Below are 9,930 nucleotides of genomic sequence, written 5' to 3'. Positions count from 1 at the left end.
GGTAACTAATTAGCGGGCTTGTGTACCCTGCACCTTGCTGACTAATCTAGTTTTAGCTGACAACTTAACACTGTATCCTCTTATCTGAATGTGGATTTTTTTAACATGTGGCTAAAAAGCCAAAAACAAAGACTATGACACACAAAAAAAAAAAAAAAAAAATAGCGTGTGCAGCAAGAACAGAGATTAAGTATGTCTTACTGGTATGAGACAACATTGCATCACCTGGCATCTATTTTGCAGAACACAAGCATATTAAGGCAGTTACACATGTCCCACCTGCAGCAGTTAAAACCGGCCTCCTGGCTGCACCTCGACTTTTTTTAATGATGAATTGCAATTATATGGTAGTTTAAATGTGTCCCATGGGGCAAATCGTTGCCAAATAAAGTCAAGATGTGCTATGAGACACAAATATAAATTAGTAATCGTTTTGACCACTAGGGGGCAGCAGAAACAAAGTGAGAACTACACTGACTTGCACAATTAACCAACTTAACAAAGTTACTGGTGAACAGTTGCAGTCCTGGTCTTCACTGCTATATTCACATGCTGGTTGCAACTGTGTCTGTCTTTTGTTGGATGCTAAGAACATAGTGCATAGTGGGGTTTTATAATGCTATAAGAGCAGTGAAGGCAGTAAAGATGCAGTACAAAAAATAAGATGCTCAATAAAACTAACAGGAGTTGAAGATTCCTACAGGATCATCTCAGCAAAACTCCTTTAAAGAATAGAGAAAGCATAAAGGTGGCTACCTTTAGTTTAAATATTTTATCTCCAACTATCTATTCATATCCTGTTTCACTTGTAAACAAACTGTATATTAATGATGGACATTGTTGAATCACCTTATTTGCATTTTTTTCATGGACAGCAGGGTGTTGCAAAAAGACATCAAATAGTATAGAAGTGTGAGAAAAAGCTCCTGTTTCTCTCTTAGTCTGGAACCTCAGTCAAACTAAATGCAATATAATGCTCATTTTTCATTTAATTCCTTTTATATAGTTTACAAAAAGTCCCTCAGTTTGTCAGTTTCACTCGTCATTCATCAGGTGTGGTTTCAAAACACCAGTATTCCGATGGCCAAGCGTTTACTTAAGGCTTCATAACCTTATTTTAGAAGTCTTTGTGGCAGTATCCATCTTTTATATACAGGCTGTGTTTTCATGAAAAAATCATTTTTCATTCTTCATAGAAGTGTCACAGTTTAACCGGTGTACTACAGCACTATTTGGAGCATGGCCAGTACATTGGTAAAAATGAAATGAATTTCAATATGTGCCTATACTGCTCCTCTGTGGTACTTTAATGGAAAACAGTTTTAAATCAAACCACTAAACATAGTTATTCAACTTAAGGAATGTAAACTGGCACACCACAAATAAAACAGTACCACTTGTAATACCAGGTGCAACGTGCTCTTATAGTCACCGCAAGGCAGGTGTTCAACATTTGCAACTAATTCCTACGTAGTGAGTGGACACAAATATGCGTGTTAAACAAGTGGAACCACAAACAGAAACAACTGCATTGTTAAACTGTCCTGTGTCTTTGTGTCTTACGGACTGTAATTGTTGGTCTCACCGATGTGGCCCGACAGTGGGGTACAAACTGGGAAATGATACCACAAAGCCTTTGCTGCAGTAATGTTGTAAATTGTCAAAAAATAAGAATGAAAAGTTATTTTTTTCACTTGTGTGTAATATCAAACATCTGAGGAACTTTGTCTGTACACTATCAACCCACTCTATCTTCCATCTGGTTCCAGTCGGCTTGAGAAGAGATTGCAGATGGAAAGTTGTTCTGGTCCAACATATGGTTTGCACCTAGCCATCTCCACCCGCATTTTTTTTAAACAAATCTAACCACAAGCTGTGGTCTGCTCCACACCCAGAACCAGACCGATGACCCAGTCTATGCATACAACAGGGAATAGCAGCACACATGCTACAGTGTGCGTGGGCCTCCGTCTGGTTAAAAGCTGCCTAATGGGCTCCAGATCAGGGCTTGCCAGCCACTAAGGCCCACGATTATGTTTCATTGGATGCAGATGCCTGGTTATGGATCCGGCATAATACTGGCGGTGACATCATGAGCTCAACCTGCTGGGAAGCGCATGAGTATCTCTGTGACATAGCTGGTGCTGTGCTTTTGATCTGGTTTGACTTTAGGGCTCTGCAAAGTGACATAAGTGTTGCAGAACGTACTGAAAATCACTCTCAGTGACAATAATTCTATAGTAGAGGGAAAAAAATGTAAAAACATGAATGTCAGGTCAGTTAGTGAGCACATTTTTTTGTTTGTTTTCATTTTTTTTTTTAACAGAAATTAAACCTCTTCATGTTTATGATTCATATCATAGCTGGTTGGCTTGGTTCAAGGCCTAAAAATGTTAACAAGAAATCTTAAAGGCGCAAAATGAAAAGGAAATTCACTTCCAAAATCAAAGCCCTTAAAAACGTGTGCAGTCAATCTTGAGTTCTAACGAAGTTTGTTGGAAAATAGTTGTTGGTTCCCTCGCTCTATGAACTCAGTTAACATTTTCTTGATGAGTGTATGGCATTAATCACCAATTTCACTTTGACTGAATAAAACCTGAAGATCATTTTGTAAACTACTGTCACCAGTCAATAAGCATGCAGTGTTATTGGTCTCACAGTGAAATCTCCCTCTTCACAATCTGTGAAAAATAGCAACTGAGCAGGTGTAAGCATGGACTATATGAAATCTAAAAAAAAATAATTCCATTTTCAGTATTTCTATATAGAAACGCGGTGTGCATTCATTGAACCGAAAGTAGAAGAAACATTCAACAAATTTCTAGTGACATATTTTCTGCCCATCAGCTACCAGAGAAATCATCACATCTGCAGTCAGTTCATTGCAATTTCATGGTGAGGTCATTCTGCCAATATCTTCCGCTGTATTTCAAAGCGCAGCATGGAAAGATATCCTTACGCTATATCCTTAGAGTGCTCTCAGAGCAAAAAGTTTTTGAAGTTGTTAAATCTGGTTCAGATTTAGGTTATCTACAGTATATATGATTGAAAACTTAAAAAAAAAAAAAAGCTTACAACTTTGCTCCACTGTCACAGAAGGTCAAGATGGTTAGTCAGCAAATTCAACTTCTGAGGAAAGTGGATGAGTGATGGTGAGATGTATGGAGACACTCAGACACATGGGCATCTCAAAACTTTTCCCAGCAGCTGTTCTGCATACTATGTTCCAGTGATACCCATCTCACAGGGTCAGAGGTTACACTAGCTATTCAAGACATGTTGGAGTATCACAGCTGGATATGGATGACTGAAAGTCATAACTGAATGGATTGGGAATGACAGAAATGCTTACATTCAAGCAGTCATAGAGCTGCGAGTAGGATGCAGGGAAGTGCATCAAGGAGACAAATCGTTCCACGCCAAATTTGGAACAAATGGGCCCAACCCAAACCATGAAAAGCAGCTTTGGTTCAAAAGTAAAGCGGCTTCATAAGCACTGATTACAGCTTTTTTCCTTCTCCACCAGTCTGACAGGTGCAGACTCAGCACTTAAAGACAATGCCGTGCCTTCAAAGCCCAAACACAGCGCCAGTGACAATGAGAACAGATAAAACAAATGTCTAAAATGTGAAAAAGGAATGCTCCACTCATAGTACAGGTGATTTATGGCAGTCATAAGGGGTACAGATATAAAGATGAATGACTGCTGACCTCTTTCTTCTTTTCTTTCCCTCAAACTGCAACTAATAAAGCAAGCCAACGTCTTTGAGCAAGAAGCCAGGATTGAAACTGAACACTGGGAATAAGCTGGTTAATGTTTCTTCAAACATTGTAACTATTTTTAAATCAGTGCTTTTGAAAAGTTTAGTTGGTTATTTTACTCAGGTAGGATCCCTGAGTAAAATAAAAAAGCGTCCCTTTTACACAGTTAGTGTCAGTGTCAGACAGAATTTCTTTGGAATAAAATTCATGGCATGTAACCAATTCTTGCATAACAAAGGTTCATAACTAATAAACCAATAAGTGAAGGTGCAGATGGTCAGTTTGGGGTATCATGCATGTCTTTTTGATGTTTTTGCAGAGATCTATTGGCAAATTTAGCAAAGCTGAATAAAACCACTTAATGACACCACTTTGTTTTTGTTAACTGCAAATTGGTTTGGCTCAAAATTTCTGTTCTATTCTTGTGGTACGCCCTGTCTCATTGTCAAGTCTTGAGTCATTGTATCAGCAGAGTTCAGAAATTCCCAAATAATCTCAGTTACATGTGGAGCCTGGCAAGCTTTAAGTAAAGAAACCCAAAAATAACAGAGGAAATACTGTATACTGTATTTCCTTAGTGTGTTTAATGACACCTGCCATGGACAAAGCTTTTACACTACATCTACAGTAATTCTATGAAAATACTCCATGAAAACATTAAACAGTTCTCAGATGTTTCTGTGTGGCTCTAATACAGATGAACGCAATAAAAAAATTTAATAAAACTCAAATGGGAGAGTAAACACAGTGTGATGGAGAGGTACTCCAGTCATGACATAATCATGTGACTGGAGGAAGTCCAATCTAAGATTCATTTCCACAGCTCTGGGGTGGATTAAAGGGCTCAAAAACTCAATGTAATCCTGCAGCACGTACAACACTGTCACTGCATCAACAAAGAAGCTCCAGACAAGTGAAGGCTCTGATGAGACAACAGGGCTGGCTCTGGAAAGTGATGCTTTGATTAACTAAGACTGTTTGGCACCTTAAACACATTCCATGGGATTTAATAAACTGTGGTGACTTCTGGTTTCAGTTTCCACATGTATTCATTACAAACTAAAGGCATTTTTTTGTGAATGATGTCTCCGGCAACTCTTCTTTTCATCTATATTATCTAAAAATTTGTGATTCTGCCTTGTCTAATTCAGAGATAAAAGCATTTGTGTCTTAGATTTTGTCTTGTCTTAGATAAATTGATAATAAATCTAATTAAAGATGAGCGTAACAATGGCACTCTGGCAGCAAGAATCTATATTTAAAAGGCCTTTTTTTTGGTTGCAAAATCAGTGCAACTTTTAAAATTAGGAATACGAGAGACTTTGGTTTAAGGGCTTCCAATTTGCTGATGTGAAATAGTTATCAGCAGGTTTTAATTTGAATAACAAATGTGCTCTAAAAAGCTTTTTAATTAGTATTTTCTTCTTGTGAAGCTGTCAGAATCTTTAAAATACGCCATAAAAATAAGTGGTCTGTGCTCAAAAAATAAATAAAGAAATATAGTCACAGCCTGATTAGTTCATTGTGGTCTGACTATTCACAGCATGCAAAAACAAAATTATTCCCTCAGTCTACAAACGCTTTAAGTTTGCTCTCACGCCAAAAAGCGATTAGAGGAAAAACATCAGAGCTGGAGCGACTGCAGTTGTTGAGTGTCGGAGGAGCTGCTGATGAGAAGTGAAATATTTTTATCTGGATCCAAATTGCTCTGAAAAAAATGATGTCATGCTGTGTAGCTGACTAATAGTTCATCCTGCTGTTGTCCTGCTGGGTTATAAGCGCCTTTAAGGGGGATGCATCAGCAAATGTGGCATAAAAAAGGAAAATAACACTTTTGCAGTAAAGGGTGAAGAATACAGAAAAAGCACATTTCCTGGATTTCCAAGAAAACTACAATGATTTTATATTTTATGGCACATAGTAGATGACTTTGTTTAATATGGCAGAACTTAGGAGAGAAATGCATTTTATGGGACTTAAAGTGTTGAAAACTGTGCTAATTTCATTTTAAATGTCAGCGATGCCATGTTGCAGGCAGATTGGGACTTTAAAGCAAAGCTGGGTGGAGGGGTGCAAATGTGAAGAATGTGGCTATAAAACTTCTTTAGGTAACCCAATTGGTCTCAGACGTGGAGCGCTGAGCCAGTGCAGGTGTGCTGAGGAAGACGGTGGAAACTATGAAGTGAAGCCAAAGAAAGAGTTTCTGATAGGCTAAATTCAAAGTTTTGCTGTTATTCATCTTTTAAAAAATGAGGTGTGGGGCATGAACATATTTTGTCTTAATAATTGTGACATGCCAGAAATGACTGAGAACCACAGACTCAACGCATCTCCTTGTAAAAGTTTCCACTGCTGCAAGAGTAACCCTGATCTTATCAGTGAGGTTATATTTATTTCAAAAGCAGAGAGGCTCCACAGGTGTTTGCACCAATCTTACCTGTTTGCAGCATCCCGGAACCGGATTCTCCCCCGAAGTCGACCGATGCGTCGTCAGGTGAGGCGTTGCTCGTCGTGAGGAGCCCGAGAACGCAAACTGTCCATTTTAACAAACAGAGCAACATCTTCCCGGTGTGGCCGCCTTTATGCTTCAGAAATGAAACATATGCAAACTAGAAAAGTACTGAAAGTCTGAACTGATCCAGTTAAAGAGCAGTCAAAGTGGGGAACATTGCTGAATCGCACTTTTTCTATAATTCTGCAGTTTTAATAGGAGCGAAGTGCAGAGTAACTAACTCTTCATCCTCTTCACCTCTCCTCATCCTCCTTCTCAGCCAGCAGCAGCTTCTCTCCTCCTGCAGCTGTATCACATCACTACAGAGCCAAACGAGCAAAGAGAAGCCCCGCCCCTCTCCTGTTGACCAATTAAATCCCTGCAGGGCCTCCGCCCATTTTTGTTTTCGACTTACTTTTAATTTGTTTGTTTTGAAAAATTGACTCGTTTCCCTCTCTCCACCTCCCAAGAGATGGTTAGAACTTTTGTAATTCCACTCCAAACATACAACATTGTGAGGTGCAAACACAGGCTACAGTACCAAGCTCACAATCCAGGAACCAAAAACAGAAAGCAGTATAGGCAAAGGTAAAAGGGTAAAGGTAGGAAGAACGCCTACTTGGTAAAGTAGGAGACTGGCTGGACATGGGTTAGGGAGATTAAACACTCGTCAAATGTGCAGATTCCAAAGCTACTTGAGACCAATATGGGTTTCTTAAAAACTATGAAATTTTAATAAAATATATCCTCCAGCATGGCAAGTGCACAGTGTAGCAGTGTTTTTTATATCAAGTAATTGAAACATTTGAATAAGAGGCGGGGATGGAGGAGTCAAAAACACACTTGATTTCTGATAAGTAGACAGGAAGTCAAGTCCTCTGACCTCTGGTCCACTTGTTTTGCTTTAAATTTTGCTTACTGCCTTTTCATCTACTGCTTCCATGTCTCTCACCATCATAACTACTTGTTTTGGTTTAGAACAAGTCTTTCACAACATAACACCTACGTTAATCTTCCAGGTCCTTGTGTTTTTTCTGTACCTCATCAAAGACTCTATATAAAAGAGAGATGTAATGCCTCACACCTGTATCCTTTTTTTATAGCCAGCATGAAGCAACTCATGTGCTTATAAAAAGACTTCTGGTTATATGGAAGACTTTGGGTGAATGGAATTTGGCTTTCTTGCTCGTTACGTTCATGATGACTTTATCATCATACTGAATACATGTTTATTTATAAATGATGGTTCCTTGTACAGAAAGACACATATAACATGTTATGCATGTAACAGCTTGTCAATCACCCAATATGCTTGTGATGTCTGGTTCAAACAACGGCTGATTACATCTGTACTCATGTGGTTGGCATCCTAATCTCCAGATATCAGGTAGCACAGCACCAGTTTTAGTGTGTTTAAAACTTGAGAAGCCGGGATTTGTTAAAATTCCTATTTAATTAATGTCTACTGAATGCTTACCTTCCTTTTCCTTGTAGAAACCACCGAAGGTCTCAAGCTAACAAAAAAATGTTAGCTCTAATAAAATGGTAAATAATACCAAACTCAATCAAGAGACATTTCAAGGAAATCTTCAGACACCGACATTTCATAATCATACCTCTTTATTCAATGACTTATATTCATACAAAATCTATAGGTAGAGTCCAAATGACTGCAGGACAGTCAAGTAACAGATCAGGCAGCGAAGGATCAGCCACTCCAGAACCTCTAATCTGCTTCCACTTTGGTGGTTCTGTGAGAAAATGTTATTCAAGCTTGTTTTCTTTTTTTTTCTTTACCTGAAACCGATACATCGTTTGTTTAGATAATCAGAAAATACAACCAAGGAACGAATTGTACAAATCATGGACATAATGAAGCCAAACAATACTTCTATTATTATTATTATCTTTGTTTCTTTTTTTTCTTAGCACATGCACATTTTCTTTTGAGAACATGCAAAGAGGACATGTCCAGAGGGGGATGGGAGGGGAGCTTTAGAAAACTGGAAGAGGAAAACTTGGCACCCTGGTTACGTAGGGCTCACTGGAGGTTTGAAAATAAGGTCTTTGACATAAACACAAATCTCTGCCCCAATATAGCAACTTGCAATGAGACAACAAGCAATCTATTGTTGCCCTGATGAAGAACAGAGTCACACCTTTATGGTCTAAAATCCCGTGAGATCCATCAAGTACATTGCACAATTAAGAGAAAAAAATTACAACTGTATCTGGATAAAATCAGACCGGGTTAGAATATTTGCAAATAATTTGCATGTTTATAAACTTGCCAGAACAAAATAGGCACAGAGGTTTTGTACTATAATAAAAGCAGGAGGTTTTTCAGATATCAGATAACAAGGACTATAATCATCACCTCCATGGTTGATATAAGAAACAAATTCTTGCCTATTTTCAAAGCTTTACAACCTAATGTATAGCAGTGTACATTTAAGTAGCAGGCTGTCATTAAAGAGAACTCTTTCAGCCATGTACTTTAAAGGATAGGGCTGGCCATGTTCTGCACTATTCCTATTTGGAAGCCAATAAAAGAACTAAACAAAGAGTGGATTTAAGTATTCTCTGTGTATTCAAAACTGCTGCCCAGAAACGATTTAAAATTCATCAGTGAACCACACGCTTGCACTGGGTGACACTTTCCTTCCTTTCCTAAACAACAGTTCAAGTCCCACAAACACTTTCTTACTATCCAATAATTTTAATACTCAAATTTGTGACAAAATAACAGTTTTCAGTGACTTTTCTTAGGATATTTATGAATGTGTAGATTCTGTAGGTAAGGACCAATATTTTTGATACTGTAAGTTAACTGGATTATATAGTATGGTTTAGATATTACATATTGCTTTATTGACCTCTCATGTTTAAACGCGCTTAAGATGCATGTAGCTAAATCAAAATAAAGCACTGGCCCTATATCTTAAGTTAGATTTAAAACTTTGCTAAATGTGACTCAGAATAAAATATAGGATTCATTTAACAAGAACAAAATTTAGGAAAAAGAAAAATAATTAATGTGTTTTTTTGGATCAGTTTATGTGGTTTAGTTGAGGCTCTAATTGAACATAAAAAAAACCCTTTTGTTGTTAGCGTCACGAGCAAACTAATACATGTAAGCTAGCCTGTTAGAAATGCTTGTACTGGACTTCACGTTGGTTTTCACTGCTGCAATTCATATTGAAATACAAAATACACCAGGCCTTGTGTACAGTTGTAGTACCAGTTTCATTAATCCCACAAAATTTTGGCTGAAATTCAGTTTTCATTTAATTTACACTTCACAATCCTATTGTCAGCTAGCAGATCAAGCTACTCATGAGCATTTTGGCTAACCTTACGATACAGAAAATAACATCTCTGACATCTAGTATTTTTAACACTTTTAAAGGACTGATTGATGAAATTTTAATGCCTTAATTTTAGATAATAAGTGACCATGCTCTAAAAATGAACAGTTAAAAACAGATCGGTGCCCTAATGTAGCAAAAGCGATACTGGAAGATAAATTGACATCTTTAGTCCACAGGGGTAAAAGAATGGCATCAGTTAGAGATGTCTGCAATCATAACCCAGTGTGCTTAAACAATGAAGTAGCATCACATAACCAGAATTACCAGATCGCTGCATTTTATTAGTTAACCCCCCCCCCCCCCCCG

The 9,930-nt window shown here is 37.9% G+C and overlaps 1 protein-coding gene across 1 annotated transcript in view; it reads right to left on the bottom strand.

Annotated features, from left to right (window-relative positions):
* Positions 1–6,539, bottom strand: part of LOC147325607 (uncharacterized) — a 121,846-nt gene extending 115,307 nt beyond the window's left edge. Inside the window, exon 1 of the mRNA XM_086300183.1 lies at positions 6,200–6,539. Coding sequence (XP_086156309.1) covers positions 6,200–6,323 — 124 coding nt within the window. The 5' untranslated portion in view covers positions 6,324–6,539. The remainder of the gene's footprint in view (positions 1–6,199) is intronic.
* Positions 6,540–9,930: the final 3,391 nt, after the last annotated feature.

This window comes from Aulonocara sp. 'chitande type north' Nkhata Bay, linkage group LG7 (genome assembly GCF_057382095.1).
Source record: "Aulonocara sp. 'chitande type north' Nkhata Bay isolate Kocher_YH1m ecotype deep benthic linkage group LG7, A_spYH_male_GT1.1, whole genome shotgun sequence".
In the NCBI taxonomy this organism is placed as follows: Eukaryota; Metazoa; Chordata; class Actinopteri; order Cichliformes; family Cichlidae; genus Aulonocara; species Aulonocara sp. 'chitande type north' Nkhata Bay.
Note: the sequence above shows the minus strand (reverse complement) of the source record. Positions and strands in the feature narration are given on the sequence as shown.